Source organism: Hippopotamus amphibius, chromosome 5 (genome assembly GCF_030028045.1).
Source record: "Hippopotamus amphibius kiboko isolate mHipAmp2 chromosome 5, mHipAmp2.hap2, whole genome shotgun sequence".
Lineage (NCBI taxonomy): Eukaryota > Metazoa > Chordata > Mammalia > Artiodactyla > Hippopotamidae > Hippopotamus > Hippopotamus amphibius.
The window spans coordinates 137,645,150-137,665,687 of record NC_080190.1 but is presented as its reverse complement, the minus strand read 5'-3'; the positions used below and the strand labels follow the sequence as shown (position 1 = coordinate 137,665,687).

Sequence of the window (20,538 nt, the reverse complement as noted above, 5' to 3'; positions counted from 1 at the left end):
TAAAACCAGAAACGACAAACATACCAAGAAGTCCTCCAATACTTCTAGGTATGGCTCTGCACCTGCTGTGGAGAGGACTGTGGAGAGCTCAGGCTGTGAGCTGGTATTAGTCCTATCTGTATTTGTCCCCACAGTCCCCTGTTGTCACCTATGTCTACAGTCTCTATTGTAGAAACACTTGTCTATTCAGGTGATCCACAGATGCAGGTTCTATCAAGCCTCTTGTGGGCATTAAATCTGCTCCTCCTGCAGCTGTTTCTCTTTCTTTTCTTTGGTCCTGGAGTCCTCAGGGATCAGTTTTGGTTTTGGTCACCACTTTGCATGTGGGTTTGTCTCAAGAGTCAGTTCCCTGCCCAGGCAAGAGGGGGCGAAGGAGGGTGATTGGGGCTCACTTGTAACTTCAGGTCAGGGGGTCAGGAAGGATATGGCAGTCTAACTGAAATCTGCGGGAATGCTTGCAACAGCAGAGGTCAGCATGAGCCTAAGGTGTGCTGTGCATTCTCCCAGGGAAGGTGGTACTGACTGCGTGACCCTTGGTGTTGGTGGGCTTCCCCTTCTGCTGGGAGGGTGTGGCCAATAACTTGCGTTACACACAGGAACCTTGGCGGCAGCAGGTGGGCAGGGAGTGGGCCCAGTGGCCTGTGGTGGGGGAGGGGAGTGGATACCATACAGTTTTGATTACTGTAGCTTTATACTATAGTCTGAAGTCAGGGAGCCTGATTCCTCCAGTTGTGTTTGTTTTTTTTTTAAATTTAATTAATTTATTATTTTTTTCGGGGTACACCAAGTTCAATCATCTGTTTTTATACACATATCCCCGTATTCCCTCCCTCCCTCGACTCCCCCCCACCCTCCCCATCCCAGTCCTCTAAGGCATCATCCATCCTCGAGTTGAACTCCCTTTGTTATACAGCAACTTCCCACTGGCTATCTATTTTACAGTTGGTGGTATATATACGTATGTCTATGCTACTCTCTCACTTCATCTCAGCTTCCCTTTCACCCCCCCAAACCTTTAGTTCTCAAGTCCATTCTCTGCATCTGCGTCCTTATTCTTGTCCTGTCACTGAGTACATCAGTACCATTTTTAGATTCCGTATATGTGAGTTAGCATACAATATTTGTCTTTCTCTTTCTGACTTACTTCACTCTGTATGACAGACTCTAGGTCTATCCACCTCATTACATATAGCTCCATCTCATCCCTTTTTATACCTGAGTAATATTCCATTGTATATATATGCCACATCTTCTGTATCCATTCATTTGTTGATGGGCATTTAGGTTGCTTCCATGTCCTGGCTATTGTAAATAGTGCTGCAATAAACATTATGGTACATGTTTCTTTTTGGATTATGGTATTCCTTGGGTATATGCCCAGTAGTGGGATTACTGGATCCTATGGTAGTTCTATTTGTAGTTTTTCAAGGAACCTCCAAATTGTTTTCCATAGTGGCTGTACCAACTTACAGTCCCACCAACAGTGCAGGAGACTTACCTTTTCTCCACACCCTCTCCAACATTTGTGGTTTCCAGATTTTGTGATGATGGCCATTCTGATCAGTGTGGGGTGATACCTCATTGTGGCTTTGACTTGCATTTCTCTGATGATGAGTGATGTTGAGCATCTTTTCATGTGTTTGTTGGCCATCTGTATGTCTTCTTTGGAGAAATGTCTCTTTAGGTCTTCTGCCCATTTATGGATTGGGTTATTTGCTTTTTTGGTATGAAGCTGCATGAGCTGCTTGTATATTTTGGAGGTTAATCCTTTGTCCGTTGTTTCATAGGCAATTATTTTTTCCCATTCTGAGGGTTGCCTTTTAGTCTTGTTTATGGTTTCTTTTGCTGTGCAAAAGCTTTTAAGTTTCATGAGGTCCCATTTGTTTATTCTTGATTTTATTTCCCTGATTCTAGGAGGTGGGTCAAAAAGGATGTTGCTTTGATGGATGTCATAGAGTGTTCTGCCTATGTTTTCCTCTAGGAGTTTTATAGTGTCTGGCCTTACATGTAGGTCTTGAATCCATTTGGAGTTTATGTTTGTGTATGGTGTTAGGAAGTGTTCTAATGTCATTCTTTTACATGTAGCTGTCCAATTTTCCCAGCACCACTTATTGAAGAGGCTGTCTTTCTTCCATTGTATACTCGTGCCTCCTTTGTCAAAGATAAGGTGCCCATATGTGTTTGGGCTTACTTCTGAGTTCTCTATTCTATTCCATTGATCTTCCTGTCTATTTTTGTGCCAGTACCATACTGTCTTGATCACTGTGGCCTTGTAGTATAGTTTGAAGTCAGGCTTCCACCAACTCCATTTTTCCTTTTCAAGATTCCTTTGGCTATTCGGGGTCTTTTGCATTTCCATACAAATCGTAAGATTTCTTGTTCTAGTTCTGTAAAAAATGCCATTGGTAATTTGATCGGGATTGCATTGAATCTGTGAATTGCTTTGGGTGGTACAGCCATTTTCGCTGTGATGATTCTTCCAATCCAAGAACATGCTGTGTCCCTCCATCTGTTTGTGTCATCTTTGATTTCTTTCATCAATGTCTTGAAGTTTTCTGCATACAGATCTTTTGCCTCCTTAGGCAGGTTTATTCCTAGGTATTTGATTCTTTTGGTTGCAATGGTGAATGGGAGAGTTTCCTTAATTTCTCTTTCTGCTCTTCCGTTGTTAGTGTATAGGAATGCAAGCGATTTCTGTGCATTAATTTTGTATCCTGTTACTTTACTAATCTCATCAATTAGTGCTAGCAGTTTTCTGGTAGAATCTTTAGGGTTTTCTATATATAATATCATGTCATCTGCAAAGAGTGACAATTTTACTTCTTCTTTTCCAATTTGGATTCCTTTTATTTCTTTTTCTTCTCTCATGGCTGTGGCTAAAACTTCCAAAACTCTGTTGAATCATAATGGTGAGAGTGGACACCCTTGTCTTGTTCCTGTTCTTAGAGGGAATTCTTCCAGTTTTTCCCCATTGAGAACGATGTTGGCTTTTGGTTTGTCATATATGGCTTTTATTATGTTGAGGTAATTTCCTTCTATGCCCATTTTCTGGAGAGCTTTTATCATAAATGGATGTTGAACTTTGTCAAAAGCTTTTTCTGCATCTATTGAGATTATCATATGTTTTTTATCCTTCAGTGTGCTGATATGATGTATCACGTTGATTGATTTGCATATATTGAAGTATCCTTGCATCCCAGGGATAAACCCCACTTGACCATGGTGTATGATTTTTTTAATGTGCTGTTGCAGTCTGTTAGCTAGTATTTTGTTGAGGATTTTTGCATCTATATTCATCAGTGATATTGGTCTGTAATTTTCTTTTTTTGTGACATCTTTGCCTGGGTGACGTCTTTATCAGGGTGATGGTAGCCTCGTAGAATAAGTTTGGGAGTGTTCCTCCTTCTGCTATATTTCGGAAGAGTTTGAGAGGGATAGGTGTTAGCTCTTCTCTAAATGTTTAATAGAATTCGCCCATGAATCCATCTGGTCCTGGGCTTTTGTGTGTTGGGAGATTTTTAATCACTGCCTCAATTTCCGTACTTGTGATTGGTCTGTTCATGGTTTCTATTTCTTCCTGGTTCAGTCTTGGAAGATTGTATTTTTCTAAGAATGTATCCATTTCTTCCAGGTTATCCAATTGATTGGCATATAGTTACTTGTAGTAGTCTCTCATGCTCTTTTGTATTTCTGAGGTGTCCGTTGTGACTTCTGCTTTTTCATTTCTAATTCTGTTGATTTGCATCTTCTCCCTTTTTTTCTTGATGAGTCTGGCTAATGGTTTATCAGTTTTGTTAATCTTCTCAAAGAACCAGCTTTTAGTTTTATTGATTTTTGCTATTGCTTCCTTCCTTTCTTTTTCATTTATTTCTGCTCTGATCTTTATGATTTCTTTCCTTCTGCTCACTTTGGGGTTTCTTTGTTCTTCTTTTTCTAGTTGTTTTAGGTGTAAGGTTAGGTTGTTTATTTGATAATTTTGTTGTTTCTTAAGGTAGGACTGTATTGCTATAAACTTCCCTCTTAGAACTGCTTTTGCTGCATCCCATAGGTTTTGGGTTGTTGTGTTTTCATTGTCATTTGTTTCTAGATATTTTTTGATTTCCTCTTTGATTTCTTTAGTGATTGCTTGGTTGTTTAAGAGTGAATTGTTTAGCCTCCATGTGTTTGTATTTTTTGCAGTTTTTTTCCTGTAATTGATATCTAGTCTCATGGTGTTGTGGTCTGAGAAGATGCTTGATATGATTTCAATTTTCTTGAATTTGCCAAGGTTTGATTTGTGACCCAAGATGTGATCTATCCTGGAAAATGTTCCATGTGCACTTGAGAAGAAAGTGTAGTCTGTCGTTTTTGGATGGAATGTCCTATAAACATCAAATAAGTCGAGATGGTCTAATGTGTCATTTAAAGCTTGTGTGTCTTTATTTATTTTCTGTTTGGATGATCTGTCCATTGATGTAAGTGGGGTGTTCAAGTCTCCCACTATTATTGTGTTACTGTTGATGTCCCCTTTTATGGCTGTTAGCATTTGCCTTGTGAATTGAGGTGCTCCTATATTGAGAGCATAGATATTTACCATTGTGTTATGTTGTTCTTGGATGGATCCCTTGATCATTATGTAGTGTCCTTCCTTGGCTCTTTTAATAGTCTTTAAAGTCAAATTTGTCTGATATGAGTATTATTGCTACTCCAGCTTTCTTTTGACTTCCATTTGCATGGAATATCTTTTTCCATCCCTTGACTTTCAGTCTATATGTATCCCTTGGTCTGAAGTGGGTTTCTTTTAGGCAGCATATAGAAGGGTCTTGTTTTTGGATCCATTCAGCCAGCCTTTGTCTTTTGGTTGGAGCATTTAATCCATTTACATTTAAGGTGATTATTGACATGTGTGTTCCAATGACCATTTTCTTAATTGTTTTGGGTTTGTATTTGTAGGTGTTTTCCTTTTCTTGTGTGTCCTACTTAGAGAAGTTCCTTTAGCAGTTGTTGTAAGGCTGGTTTGGTGGTGCTGAATTCTCTTAAGTTTTGCTTGTCTGGAAAGCTTTTGATTTCTCCACCGAATCTGAATGAGATTCTTGCTGGGTAGAGTATTCTTGGCTGTAGATTTCTCTCTTTCAGGACTTTCAGTATATCCTGCCACTCCCTTCTGGCCTGCAGAGTTTCTGTGGAAAGGTCAGCTGTTATCCTTGTGAGTTTTCCCTTATATGTTATTTGTTGCTTTTCTCTTGCTGCTTTTAATATTTTTTCTTTGTGTTTGATTGTCATTAGTTTGATTAATATGTGTCTTGATGTATTTCTTCTTGGGTTTATTCTGTATGGGACTCTCTGTGCTTCTTGGACTTGGTGAATTATTTCCTTTCCCATGTTGGGGAAGTTTTCCACTATAACCCTTCAGATATTTTCTCAGACCCTTTCTTTTGTTCTTCTTCTTCCGGGATGCCTATAATTCGAATGTTGGTACGTTTGAGGTTATCACTGAGGTCTCTGAGACTGTCTTCTAATCTTTTTATTCTTTTTTTCTCTTTCCTGCTCTGTGGCAGCTATTTCCCCCATTCTATCTTCCAACTCACTTATTCGTTCTTCTGCCTCAGTCATTCTGCTGGTTATAGCATCTAGAGTATTTTTAATTTCAGTTATTTTGTTATCCATTGCTGTTTGTTTTTCTGAGTTCTTATGAACTGTTTCTTGTACTTTCTCTATTTTGTTATCGAGATTTTGGATCATCATTACTCTGAATTCTTTTTCAGGCATTTTTCCTATTTCCTCCTCATTTATTTGGTCTTGTGGGTTTTTTTCCTGCTCCTTTGCCTGCATGGTGTTTCTTTGTTTCCTCATGGTTGTCCAAACTTTTGGGGTTGCTTGTCCCGGCGATAGAGGTGTTTATAGAAGACTGTCCAAGCCTCAGACTAATGTCCGAGTATTGGGTTAAACAAATACGAAGTCTAGGAAACACATACATTTATAAGGCACACAATTACTGAATCCATTAGGACATAAGGCTCTGGAAAGACCTGACAGAAGAACCCCAGTGTGCTATCAGATATTCAAAGAGAAACCCAACAGAAATTGACAACCGAAACAGAACAAATCAGAGACAAAAGCAAAAACAAACAAACAAACAAATAACAGCTTACACATACAAACACAAATCCAGGGAGATTTTGTAAGCTAGGACCAAATATAAAAAACAGCTAGAGTACCACCAGGCAGAATGCAGATTTTCAGAATGAAATTAGACAATTGTACTAAGAACTAAGATAAAGACAAAAACCTAACATTAAATACCAGGGTGGTGTGTCATCTGGAGAATAGAGCAAGGAGTCTGAGCCGATCGATAGTGTTGCTTATAAGTATGTTAAGATAAAATAAACTAAGAATGGATGGAAGAAAGGGGAACAGAAGAGCGTAGTGTGATTGGAAATATGCAAATAAAAAGAAAGGAATAGTAATGTATAAAAGATAGGGATGAAAGGAAGATATGAGAGATAAAGTGTCCATACTACCAAAAGCTTAGCTAGGAATAGAAGTATATAAAAAGGCAAAAAAATAAAAATAAAATAAAGAATAGAATTTAAAAAAAATGTTATAAAACTTGTAGATCCCTTAGGACTAAGATCATAATTAATAAAGGAAAAAAAAATCCAGAACTGATCCCAGAATGAACCAGTTCAATAGGATTGATACTAATATTTCTGTTTCCTTAGAGTCTCAGCTGTAAGTGTCCTTCTGCTCGCCTTGTGTTTTTTTGCATTATTCTGTGACCAGCAGAGCTTCCTTTATTGTTGGTCTGTAAGTGTTGGTGTGTGGGGAGGAAGAGGGTACAATAGTGGCTCCTTCCCCTGGGAGTGAGTGAGCAGTGGCACACTTTTGTTTCAGTCGGGCTTGGAGGTGCCTGTTGCAGAGGGACGCCGGTGGCTCAGGTGTAAACAGAAAGTCTCAGAGTTGGGCCTCTCTCGGTTTTTTTATTTTTTTTTTTTGTTTTTTGTTTTGTTTTTCTTGGCAGCCTCTCTGCTGCTGGAGTTCCAAGGGGTTTTAATCTAGCCTCATATGAGTGCCTGAGGGTACTTGTTATCCCTGAGCGCCTTAGGTGGCCCACAGGGCGTCTCTCCACTGCCTGTTGCAGAGGCGCCAAAAGAGAGAGAGAGGCTATGCCCGCAGCTCCTCCCCCCCTGCCCGTGAGCCTGCAGCATCCAGCTGCCATCATGGCCGGGCAGCTCTCAGGGGCAGGCACTCCTCGCCGCGGACCTCTTCCCTCCTGTCCTCTCGGTCCGTCACCTTACTGGCAACAATTTTTCTCACCCTGAACCAGCTCTCCGGTTCCCACGCTCCCGCTCCTGGACCCTCTGTTTAGCTGTGAATCGACATCTCAGTCCAGGAACGCTGAGCTGCAGTACGGACCCTCCGTGTGTTTCTCACTCTCTCCCATCTGCCACAGCTCCGCCTCTTCACCCTCTTTGAGCCGTCATAGATGCCTCCCTACTGGTTATGTCGGGACCCTTGCGGTCCTTTTTGGTGTCCGAGGTCGTCTGCTGGTGTTCAGTTGGTTCTCTGTGGGAATTATTGCGTCTTTTGGTGCATTCCCAATGCATCTGTGGAGAGGGATGCATTCCACGTCCCTCTACTTCGCCGCCATTTTTTCTCCTCTCCAGTTGTGTTTTTCTTTCTCAAGATTTCTTTGGCTCTTTGGGGTCTTTTGTGTTTCCATACAAATTAAAATTTTTTTTGTTCTAGTTCTGTGAACAATTCCATTTGTGATTTGATAGGAAGTGCATTGAATCTGTAGATTGTTGGGTAGTATAGTCATTTTGATAATACTGATTCTTCCAATCCAAGAACATGGTATATCTCTCCATCTGTTTGTGTCATCTTTGATTTTTTTCATCAGTATCTTATAGTTTTCCAAATACAGGTCTTTTACCTTCTTATGTTCATTCATAGGTATTTTATTCTTTTTGATGTGAAGGTAAATGGGATTGTCTCCTTAATTTCTCTTTCTGATCTTTCCTTGGTAGTGTATAGGAATGCAAGAGATTTCTGTGTATTTTCTATCCTGCAACTTTGCGAAATTCATTGATGAGCTCTAGTACTTTTCTGGTAGCATCTTTAGGGTTTTCTGTGTATAGTATCATGTCATCTGTGAACAGTGACAGTTTTACTTCTTTTCAAATTTGAGTTCCTTTTTTTCTATTTCTTCTCTGATTGCCATGGCTAGGACTTCCAAAACTATGTTGAATAAAAGTGATGACAGTGGACATCCTTGCCTTGTTCCTAATCTTAGAGGAAAGGCTTTCATTTTTTCACCATTGAGAATGATGTTTGCTGTGGATTTGTTGTATATGGCCCTTATTAATTTGAGGTGGATTCCCTGTATGCCAACTTTCTGGAGAGTTTTTATCATAAATGTGTGTTGAATTTTGTCCAAAGCTTTTTCTGAATCTGTTGAGATGATCATGTGGTTTTTATCCTTCAGTTTGTTGATATGGTGTATCACATTGATTAATTTGTGTATATTGAAGAATCCTTGCATCCCTGGGATAAATTCCACTTGATCATGTTGTATCATCTTTTAATGTGTTGTTGCATTTGGTTTGCGAGTAATTTTTGAGGATTTTTGCGTCTGTGTTCATCAGTGATATTGGCCTGTAACTTTCCATTATTGTTGTATCTTTGTCTGATTTTGGTGTCAAAGTGATGATGGCCTTGTAGATGAGCTTGGAGTATTCCTTCCTTTGCCGTTTTTTGGAAGGGTTTCAGAAGGATAGGTGTTAACTGTTCTCTAAGTGTTTGATAGAATTCCCCTGCAAAGACATCTAGTCCTGGACTTCTGTGTGTTGGAAGTTTTTATTATTTTTTATTTTTTTAAGAACTTTTATTGAGATACAGTTAACACACAATAAACAGTATATATTTAGAGTGTACTATTTGGTATCCCAATCTTCCAATTCATTCCCCCCTACCCTCCCCGCTTTCCACACTTGGTGTCCATATGTTTGTACTCTACATCTGTGTCTCTGTTTCTGCCTTGCAAACCGGTTGATTTGTACCATTTTTCTATAGTCCACATATATGTGTTAATATACGATATTTGTTTTTCTCTTTCTGACTCACTTCACTCTGTATGACGGTCTCTAGGTCCATGCGTGACTCTACAAATGTCCCAGTTTCATTGCTTTTTACAGCTGAGTAATAGTCCATTGTATATATATGCCACATCTTTTTTATCCATTCATCTGTTGATGGACATTTAGGTTGCTTCCATGTCCTGGCTACTGTAATTCGTGCTGCAGTGAACATTGGAGTGCATGTGTCTTTTTGAATGATGGTGTTCTCTGGGTATATGCCCAGTAGTGGGATTGCTGGGTCATATGGTAACTCTGATTTTAGTTTTGCAAGGAACCTCCATACTGTTCTCCATAGTGGCTGTGTCAATTTACATTCCCACCAACAATGCAAGGGCATTCCCTTTTCTCCACACCCTCTCCAGCATTTACTGTTTGTCGATTTTCTGATGATGCCCATTCTAAGCGGTGTGAGGTGATACCTCATTGTAGTTTTGATTTGCATTTCTCTACTAATTAGTGATGTTGAGCATCTTTTCATGTGCCTCTTGGCCATCCATATGTCTTCTTTGGAGAAATGCCTATTTAGGGCTTCTGCCCATTTTTTGATTGGGTTGCTTGTTTTTTTGATATTGAGCTGGATAAACTTTATATATTTTGGAGATTAACCCTTTGTCTGTTGATTCGTTTGCAAATATTTTCTCCCATTCTGAGGGTTGTCTTTTCGTGTTGCTTATAGTTTCCTTTGCTGTGCAGAAGTTTTTAAATTACAATTTCAATTTCAGTACTTGTGATTGTTCTGTTCATATTTTCTATTTCCTCCTGATTCAGTCTCGGAGGGTTCTACCTTTCTAAGGATTTGTCCTTTTCTTCTAGGTTGTCCCTTTTATTGGCATATAGTTGCTTTTAGTAGTCCCTTATGATCCTTTGTATTTCTGTGGCGTCAGTTATAACTTCTTTTTCATTTCTAAATTTATTGATTTGAGTCATCTCCCTTTTTTTCCTGATGAGTCTGGCTAAAGGTTTATCAATTTTGTTTATGTTTTCAACAAACCAGCTTTTAGTTTCTTTGATCTTATGTATTGTTTTCTTTATCTCTATTTCTACTCTGATCTTTATAATTTCTTTCCTTCTACTAACTTTGGATTTTGTTCATTCTTCTTTCTCTAGCTGCTTTAGGTGTAAGGTTTGATTTTTTATTTGAGTTTTTTCTTGTTTCTTGAGGTAGGATTGAATTGCTATAAACTTCCCTCTTAGAACTGCTTTTACTGCATCCCATAGGTTGTGGATCATTGTGTTTTCATTGTTATTTGTCTCTGGGTATTTTTTGATTTCTTTGGTGATCCATTGGTTGTTTAGTAACATATTATTTACTCTCTGTGTTTGTGTTTTTTACAGTTTTTTTCCTGTAATTGATTTCTAATTCCATAGTGTTTGATTTCCCTTTGTGTGGAATACCTTTTCTCATCCCTTCACTTTCAGTGTGTATGTGTCTCTAGATCTGAAGTGGATCTTTTGTAGGCAGCATATATGCGGGTCTTGTTTTTGTATCCATTCAGCCAGTCTGTGTCTTTGGAGCATTTAATCCATTTACATTTAAAGTAATTATTGATATGTATGTTCCTATTGACATTTTCTTAATTGTTTTGGATTTGTTTTTGTAGGTCTTTCTTCTTCCCTTCCTCTTTTGTTCTCTTCTCTTGTGATTTGATGACTATCTTTCATATTGTGTTTGTGTTGGTTGCTTTTTCTTTTTCGTGTGTATGTATATTGCAGTTTTGGGGTTTGCTGTTCCCATGAGGTTTTGATACAGCAGTGTTTATATGTACAAGGTGATTTTAAGTGCTAGTCTCTTTCCCACCTAGAGAAGTTCCTTTAGCATTTGTTGTAAAGCTGGTTTGGTGGTGCTGAATTCTCTTAGCTTTTGCTTGTATGTAAAGCTTTTCATTTCAGTCAAATCTGAATGAGAGCCTTGCTGGTAGAGTATTCTTGGTTGTAGGCTTTTCCCTTTTCATCATTTGAAATATATCATGCCACTCCCTTCTGGCCTGCAGAGTTTCTGCTTAATAATCAGCTGATAACCTTATGGGGATTCCCTTGTATGTTATTTGCTGCTTTTTCCTTGTTGCTTTTTTTTTTTTAAGCTCTTTTTTGGAATATAATTGCTTTATAGTGTTATGCCAGTTTCTGCTGTACAACAAAGTGAATCAGCTGTATTTATACATAAATCCCCATATCCCCTCCCTCCCCTGATTCCCTTCCACCCTCCCTATCCTAGCCCTCTAAGTAATCACCCATCATCGAATTGATCTCCCTGTGTTATGTAGCAGCTTCCCACTAGCTATCTATTTTACATTTGGAAGTGTATATATCTCAGTGCTACTGTCTCACTTCATCCCAGCTTCCCCTTCACTGTCCCCCCCGCCCCACCTCCATGTCCTCAAAAACATTCTCTACATCTGCATCTTTATTCTTGCCCTGTCACTGGGTTTATCAGTACCATTTTTTTTTTTTTAGATTCCATGTATATAAGTTAGCATACGGTATTTGTTTTTCTCTTTCTGACTTACTTCACTCTGTATGACAGACTCTGGGTCCATCCACATCACTACAAATAACTCAATTTCATTCCTTTTTATGGCTGAGTAATATTTCATTCTGTATATGTGCCACATCTTCTTTATTCATTCATTTGTTGATGGTCACTTAGGTTGCTTCCACATCCTGGCTATTGTAAATTGTGCTGCAGTGAACATTGTGGTACATGTTTATTTTTGGATTATGGTTTTCCCTGGGTATATGCCCAGTAGTGGGATTGATGGGTCATATGGTAGTTCTATTTTTAGTTTTTTAAGGAACCTCCATACTGTTCTCTCATAGTGGCTGTATCAATTTACATTCCCACCAACAGTATAAGAGTGTTCCTTTTTCTCCACACCCTCACCAGCATTTACTGTTTGCAGATTTTCTGATGATGCCCATTCCTTGTTACTTTTAATATTTTTACTTTGTCTTTAGTTTTTGTCAGCTTGATTAGTGTGTGTCTTGGCAGATTCCTCCTTGGGTTCTTCCTATATGGGACTCTACACTTGCTGGACTTGAATATGTGTTTCCTTTTTCATGTTAGGGAAATTTTTGGCTATAATATCTTCAAAAATTTCTCCAGGTCCTTCTTCTTTCTCTTTCCCTTCTGGGGCCCCTGTAAAATGAATGGTGGTGCATTTAAGTTATCCTAGAGGTCTCTGAGACTGTCCTCATTTCTTTTTGTTCTTTTTTCTTTATTCTGTTCTGTGGCAGTGATTTCCACCACTCTGCCTTCCTGCTCAGTTATTTGTTCTTCTGCCTCAGTTATTCTGGTATTGATTTATTTTAGGGTATTTTTTCATTTTATTTATTGTATTATTCATTTGTTTGTTCTTTAAATCTTCTAGTTCCTTGTTAAACATTTCTTGTATCTTCTTGATCTATGCCTTCATTTTTCCTCTGAGGTTTTGGACTATGTTTACTATCATTACTCTGAATTCTTTTTCAGGTAGATTGTCTATCTCTTCTTCATTTAGTTGTTCTTGTGGGTTCTTATGTTATTCCTTTGTTTACAACATGTTTCTTTGTTGTCTCATTTTGTCTAACTTTCTGTGTTTGTGGTCTCCTTTCCACAGGCTGCAGGATCTTATTGCTTCTGGTGTCTGTCCCCTGGTCAGTGAGATTGGTCCAGAGGCTTATGCAGGCTTCCTGGTGGAAGGGATTGGTGCTTGCTCTCTGGAGCTGGGTTTTGTGCCTCTGATGGGCAGGGTTGTGACAAGGGGTGTGTTTTGAGGTAGCTTTGAGTTCCGTATGACTTTAGGCAGCCTGTCTGCTGATGGGTGGGGCTGTGTTCCTGTTTTGCTGGTTGTTTGGTCTGAGGCATTCCAGCTCTAGAGCCTGTAGGCTGTTGGGTGTGGCCAGGTCCTGGTGCCAAAATGGGGACTTCTGGAAAGCTCATGCTGATCAGTATTCTCTGGGGCCTCCTTCACCAGTGTCCTTGCCCCCACAGTGAGCTACAGCCAACCCCAGCCTTCCCAGGAGACCCTCCCAGACCCCTAGTTAGGTCTAGCCCCGATTCCTTTGGAGGTATTGCTTTGTGCTCGGTCCCAGCATGCATGAAGTCTTGTGTGCACACTCCAAGAGTAGAGTCTCTCTTCCAGAGACTCCTGTGGAGCTCCTGTACTCAGGCATTCTTCCTCCCAATGCCAGACCCTCAGACTGTCTTGGAGGACTATTTTTATGTGGGAATGTCTCTGTATAGTCTCTGTGTATTTAATTTTTTTTTTGATGCAAGGGCTGTTTCTAGTATGGATGTCTGCTACTTCTTTCCTCAGTGTATGCTGGCTGTTATCCCCTTCATAGGAGATGACTGATGTTGTTGTGACCTGAGCCTGCACTGGGTATTGAATGGAGTCTCCTCTTTGCTCTGTGGTTGTTATTTCCCTGTCAGGGGCAGGGTCTGCTCCCTAATTGTTGGAATAGAGGCCCTAAATCTGTTTCTGAGCTGTGTTTCTTATCTGTAGTTCATGATAGGTGAGATTGGAGCACTCCTACTGAGGGAGAAGCCACTGAGTTTTCCTCCTCTGGAGCTGTTCACTGTGAATGTATTCTCTCATGTCACTTTTCACCTGTTGTGTCAGCTCACAAATTACACTGTTGTTGGAGCTGCTCTCAGCCCCCTACTTAACTGTGGGTATGCTGGCAATTGGCCCTGGCGTCTGTCAGACAGTGTTTTCACCAGGCCACCAGTGCAGATCCACTCAAGTCAGGTCCAAGGACTATGGTAGTCGTGTACTTGAACTCGCTGTGGTAGCTATGGAGGCAGCTCGGATTCTGGCCTGGTCCAATCCGCGCATGTACATGCCCACAGAGCCTACATCTGCTAAAGCTAGACCCGTCTCAGCTGTGGTAGCACTCTTCCATTCAGACGTTCTGCGGGTACTGAATTTACAGCCCCTACAGCGGGGGTGTAAATCCGTGGTTCCTGCGGTTTCGAGGAGAGAGTTTAGCTCTTCTTCCTTAGTTGCATGGTCCCTGGGGCTCAGCTGTGGTTTCATCCGGACCTCTGTATGTGTTCCTCCTACCAGCATCTGTTCTTCAGGCTGCCTGGGACCACACATGCCCACCCAGGTGGGTGGGGACAGAGGTGGTGATGGGTGGGGCTCGCAAGCCTGCTCAGGTGGGTGCCCCTCCTAGTGCCTGTGGACGCAGGAGCCAACACATGGGAAAGGGGGCTGCAATGGTGGCCGCACCCCTTTTGTGCCACTCAGCAATGGAGCTCTGCTTCTGTGGCAGTCCAGGCTTCTTCCACAGTCATTCCCGATTGTGGACCTACTTACTCTCTCCCTTCAGGCTGTCTCTTCACAGCCAACAGCTGTCCCCTGCCTGGGTCTGCTCTCCAAACCCCACATTCCAGCACTCAGCCCCACTCTGCACCATTGGACACACTACTCAGGCTGGGGCATGTAGGGCTGTGGCACGGACCGTCAGTGTAGGTCTTACTCTGTCCTGCCTGCACTGGTTGCTGCACTCTCCTCCGAGCCCCTGAAGCTCCTTCTTTGTCCCAGCTGATCTTCCCGTCAGTGAGGGGGCTTCCCTGAGTGTGGGAACCTCTATTCTCCTTCAGCATCCCCGCAGGGTTTCAGGTCCTGTCCTGTTTCCTCTTTTCTTTTTTTCTTTCTTAAGTCCTACATGGCTACATGGGGATTTTTCTTGTCCTTTTAGGTGTCCAAGGTCTTCTGCAGGTGCTCTCTGAGAATTGTTCCATTTGTAGATGTATTCTTTTTTTTTTTTTATCATTCAATGAAGTTTTTATTTTTTTAAGTATTACGCTTTAAATGAAAATGTTCCTTTTCATTTCAGTGGTAGTGTAGGGAACATACTGACCAATGTAAAATGAACTGTTCCATAAAACTGTAAACATTATGTAGATGTATTCTTGATGTACTTCTGGGGAGAGATGAACTCCACATCCTCCTATTCCTCCATCTTGACTCTGTCCCCTCTCTCAGTCATGTTCTGTGGGAACCCTTTACTGGTTTTTGTGCCCATGTGGCCTCCCTTAGAATCCTGAATTTCTGGCGCTTACAGCACTCTGTTATTATTGCTTATTAAATTATCTGTAAACTCCTTAAAGGAAGAGCCCTATCTTTCTTGTTAACCTTAGTGTCCTCAGTGATAATGCCTGGTGATATTCAATATTTAGCAAAATTTTCTAAAATTGGAAAGGCGAAGGGCTTGTAGTTATTCTAGCAGTCTCACCAAGTTTTCTGGTTAGTTTTTTTTTCTGTTTGTGGTTATTTTTAACCGATTTTATGACTGTGAAAATACTGAGACTGATTGACTTTTCTGTCATTCTCTTTCTTTCAATAAGTTACTTAAGTTTTCTGCATTCAGTTTGTTAATCTGTAAAAAGTAGATAATAGTTGATATAGGGTTGTTGAGAGAATTAAAGAAGTACTTGTGACTCGGGGTTCTTACTCTCTCCTGTCCACATGGAAGGTACAGACAGAGCTTTAGAGGTAATATTACTCTAGTGATTAGGCAATCATTGTCCTAAGTGGCGATTTTCTTTGACACACTTTTTCTTTTTCAATTGTCCTCTAACAGTGTCTCAGTCGTGAACAAGGTATTCACTGGGTCAAAAAAGAAAGACTTCCAGCATTTCTGGAAAGTGATTGCTACTTTGAATACAGGTATTGTAATCCCATCAATATACATATTTTTAAATTTTTTTCACCAAAAATCATTTTTCTGTACTTTCTTAATAAAATCATATACCTTTAAACCCATTAGAGTTTATATTCCACTTGCTGTGTAGTATAAGATAGAGCATTGGTAAAAATCATTTAACTTTTCCAAAGAGATTTCATAGAAACAGTACCTAATAAATATATTTCAATTCTGCTTCTTTGATCATTATATTTAAATTTTTTCTATTTCTATAAAGGTATTTATGTTCAGGGTGTTAAAAAATGAATATGTGTCATAAAAAAGACAGAATATTGTAGTGCAGGGCCAAGTTTTTCTTTCATGCTCCTTGACTTTTAAAGTTTAAGTACCTAAACCTTCTGAACTTTTACTAAAATTTGACCTTTGCTTAGAACAATCATTTTTAAAACAAAAATAAAATAAATTAAAACAAAATAATTATTAATTAGTAATTCTATGAATAAGCTATTAATTTTAGCAGATCCTAAGAGAATCATCCTGCAGAGTTAGGAGGGGAGATTGATTTGAACACATAAAACAAAATTTTAGTTGTTTTTTTTTTTTCTGAATTCTACCGTATTTGAAACTTATTTCAAGTTTGTATGATTTCTGAAATGCAGGTTGGCCAAATTGGTTTCACAAGTAAGATGGAGTGAATCAGGCATGAATATCACATTAGGTACAGATTTTTCTCCCTGGGTCCTGAAAAAACCACCCAGTCTACCACCACCTCCTGTTGAAGAAGATGATGTTGTAATTATGAAAAAGTTCTACGTTTCTCTTGGCGAGGTAAAAGTATTAGTGTTTTTCTTTGTGTCTCAGCACTTCAGTGAAACTTCTCATTTTAGGAATATGAATTTCATTTGTACCACTTGAATAGAAAAATGATTTAAAATGCTTCTAAACTAAAATGGTACAAATCAACCAGTTTGCAAGGCGGAGATAGAGACACAGATGTAGAGAACAAACATATGGACACCAAGTGGGGAAAGCGGGGAGGGTTGGGGAGGAATGAACTGGGAGATTGGGATACCAAATTGTACGCTCTAAATATATGCAGTTTATTGTATGTTAACTGTATCAATAAAAGTTCAAAAAAATAATAAAAGTGGTAATACTGATGATGACCATTATCATCAAAAAATAAAAATAAAAAAATAAAATAAAATACTTCTAAACTAGATTTAGCAAAAATTCTTTTGGATTTATGCTGATTTATTTGCCCTACACTCTTTCACCTGAAATGCAATTAGAATTATTATCCTCTTGTGTAAAGAAAAATTGCAAAATTGAAGAACATCCTCACCTGGGAAGCAAGGGTTTCATTGTTCCTTGCAAATTTTTTATTAATTGGAATCTATAATTTTTGTACAAAACATTGATAAATTGGGCCTTCTCCTCCCTATTGTCAAGATTATTCTTCAGTAGTAAAATGCATTACTGTTTAACTGTTACCAGATAAATTTGCCCTCAGTGATTGGAGAATGTTGGGTGGTATGGGTACATTTGAAGAGATCCAACCTAGAATCAAATGTCCTTTTGGAGAATTGTGGTATAGTGAAAACTGTTGTTTGATCTTTGCCTTTGCCAGGGAGGAAAAATTTTCCTTCTGCCATTCTAGGTTCTTTGGCTTGTCTAAGAAAAAAAAAATGACATAAGACAGGGTAACAGGAAAAAAACAAATGTAATTTAGTATGTACAGGAGCCCTATAAGAATATGAGACCCAAGAGCAAGTTGGGCAGTTGAGGCGTATATGCCATCTTGAGCTAAGGAAATGGGATAGCGGCTTGTGGCTTCAAAGGGCAGGAAGGTAATTCACAGGACTATAAGAAGATGGGATGTAATTAGATGTTTGCCTGCCATATAGACAGGTCAGTCATTCAGATAAAAGTTATCTCTAGTACTGGCTCTCTCTGAGCCAGGTCCCCTATCTAAATTCTTTTAGGTAGTTAAAGTTTTTCTTGAGTCTGCAGGGTTGTGATGTCCTTCAGCTCACAGTAATGCACATGCCATGGCATATTTTGTGGTCACATATTCTGCTTCTCTTTAGCCTCTGATTATCAAGTCTTCTCTCTGGGAACACATTTCCAATACAAGATTCTTTACAAAACCAGGAATTGCAAATATGTTACCCATGTGTTGCTATTCTCCTAGTTTCCATTCATGACAGACATTGCTAATCAATCATGGCAATTTTCCTGCTGAGCTAGGACTTGGCTCCAAATTCTTTTCAACACAGCATTCTAGGCAGGGACTTCCAATTGATCAAAGATATCACACAAGAGGAAAACTATTTGCCATCTCTGTTGGAATGGATATCCTTATCCTATCTTATCTGAACATTGTTTTTCGTGTGTAAGCTCCTATTTAATTTTGTAGTTTGACAGTTCTATCAGCAATATTTGGCAAAAATGTTAAAAAAAATTATGCCAGTCCCATTATTTCCTCTGAATAATGCTCAGGGATGTACTGAAGGCAAATTTTTCTTTTCTCTTATATTTATTTTTAGGAATTGTTTTCTCTTAACCTATGTGTTGTAATAATGTTAGGGATGTCAAAAAATGTTCTGATATTAGGGGTCAATAAACATACAAAGGAAAAACTCAATCTAGGGGGATAAGTTCTGATTCCTTATGTGTAACTTTAATCAAATATAAGAGAATAAAAATCCAAGCTAGATTACTTTTACTATTTTCTGTGATGAAAAAAACTCATTTCTGTCAACTTGAATAATACTTGAAGTATATGTTATCTTTTTAACAGCCTTTGAACTTTGAGGATTCAGTTTTCTTTGGGCTCTTAAATTATTAAACTATGACTATAGATAGGGATGATTGATATAATTGGTAATATTTCTTTGAGTCTTCAGTTATACCATATAAACACAAACAGTTGACCCATCTTTTAAGAGTATAAAGTGGAATAGTTAACAGCTTTTATGTCTGGCTAACTACTTTTTTCTCCCCTATCTTCTACTCTCTCATCTTTTTCGTGCAGTTGAAATAGCAAGGACTGTTGTATGTTGGTCTCTCTCAATTCCTTGAAAGTTCCTTAATTATTTTGGTCTCCTCTCAGTGCTTAGGATACTACTTGGAATAGAGTAGTCATTCAATAAATATGTTGAATGAACATATAATTAGTAATAAATGACTTGGTTTTAGAGGAAGGAAAAGAAGAAACAAAAGGAAATTAGATTCAAAGCTTTTATTTACCCAGGAAACCTTACGTCTAAGAGGGGCAGTGACTACACCGATGGCACCTGTTATTTCTCTCTCTTGCTTTTGGTCTTATTGTGTGGCCTGACCTGCGCTGCTAATTCTGCATAGTAGTCAGGGAACAATTCTATTCCATTTGAGCCTTGTCTCCTCTATGAGTGTTCCTTAGGCTAAGGGCCAACCACCTGACTTAGTTGGAGAAAGGAGAAATGAGAGTAATGCTGGACACTCCCTTCTCTGCTTCCGTTTAACAAGTTGGATTATCCTACAAAAGTAGATGAGGACGTTACTGAGAATCAGGAAGAAGAATCTTCCCAGGAAATCTGAGATGGAGTTTTTTAGGACTAGGGTTCTAGAAGCTGCGTGTCAGGTTGAGAATTGGGTCAGCTGGCTCAGGAGTACACAAAAGAGAGGAAAAATTGAAGGCTCCATCCAGGGGTAGGTGAGTCAGGAATCAGCCTTCAGGAAGCATCCAATCCAAGCAAAGCTGTGAAAACTGAATCTGAGGTAAAGGGGAAGTTGAGCATGGAGAGGTTTCCAGTGCTACTGACAGTAAGTTTTTGTCATATTAAGGAGGAGTTGTTAAAAACACTGAGCCAAGCCAGACAGAATTGGGGGCATGAAATAATTGGGAAAGTTGTAAATGGGAGCAGCTGGCAAAAGGTGCATCCAAAGACTGATGAGCCATGGTGACTTCTAAATTTAAGTTATATGGCGTGAATTTGTAGTGAATCCAGGAAGCAGAGTTGCATGCTACTGGTGAAAGAGTGAAGAATTTAATGGGTAGTGGGTTCATTTTTTCCCTTTGATCATCTAATAGGAAAATAATCTGAACTGAAATTTCCTTACTATTATTCTCAGCTAATGAATTTTTCTGTGTACAACATTCTTTAATGGCATAATTTTTCCTTTACATATTGTACTATGCAAATTGAATATTATAATAATTTGTCCAGATTCATGATTGGGAGAATACTGCTAATCTTATGTTAAACAAGTGTGTTCCTTTCTTCCTAGGCCTCCTATACTCAAACAAAAGATTGGTTTACATTAGCAAAACAAAGTCAGCAAACAGTATCAACTTTTTCATTACCGTCTTGTGTATTCCACAACAAAATTGAATCACCAGTTGTTTCATCTGTTTCTGGTAAGCAGAAAAGGACAAGAATGACCTCAGAACCCTTTTTACATCTTTTTGTTGTTGTCATTCTAAACTAACAGTGAAACACTTAGTGGATGGAGAGAAAAAATTATCTCCCCTGCAACTCCACCTTCTACTATTTTCAGGAGACAATCTGATATAGTGAAAAGAGGATGGGTTTAGATCCCAACTTATTATTACCCAACCCAAACTTATTAGTTTGTGACTTCTGCAAATTATCCACTTCTGGGAGCCTTGCTTTTTTCATCTGTAAGATTAAACTAATGACACATATATATTGAATGTATAGAAAATGCTTAGTGCTTGGTACCTAAGAGACAGTCAATAAATGTTTGTCTTGTCATTATTTCCTATCACAGTTTACAAATT

General features: G+C 39.1%; 1 protein-coding gene across 1 annotated transcript in view; it reads left to right on the top strand.

Moving 5' to 3' along the window:
* The window catches only part of RGS22 (regulator of G protein signaling 22), a 179,192-nt gene that overhangs the window by 36,953 nt on the left and 121,701 nt on the right, over window positions 1-20,538 (top strand). The window contains exons 5-7 of the mRNA XM_057735472.1: window positions 15,690-15,775; window positions 16,412-16,580; window positions 20,025-20,154. Of these exons, the coding sequence (XP_057591455.1) occupies window positions 15,690-15,775; window positions 16,412-16,580; window positions 20,025-20,154 (385 nt within the window). The remainder of the gene's footprint in view (window positions 1-15,689; window positions 15,776-16,411; window positions 16,581-20,024; window positions 20,155-20,538) is intronic.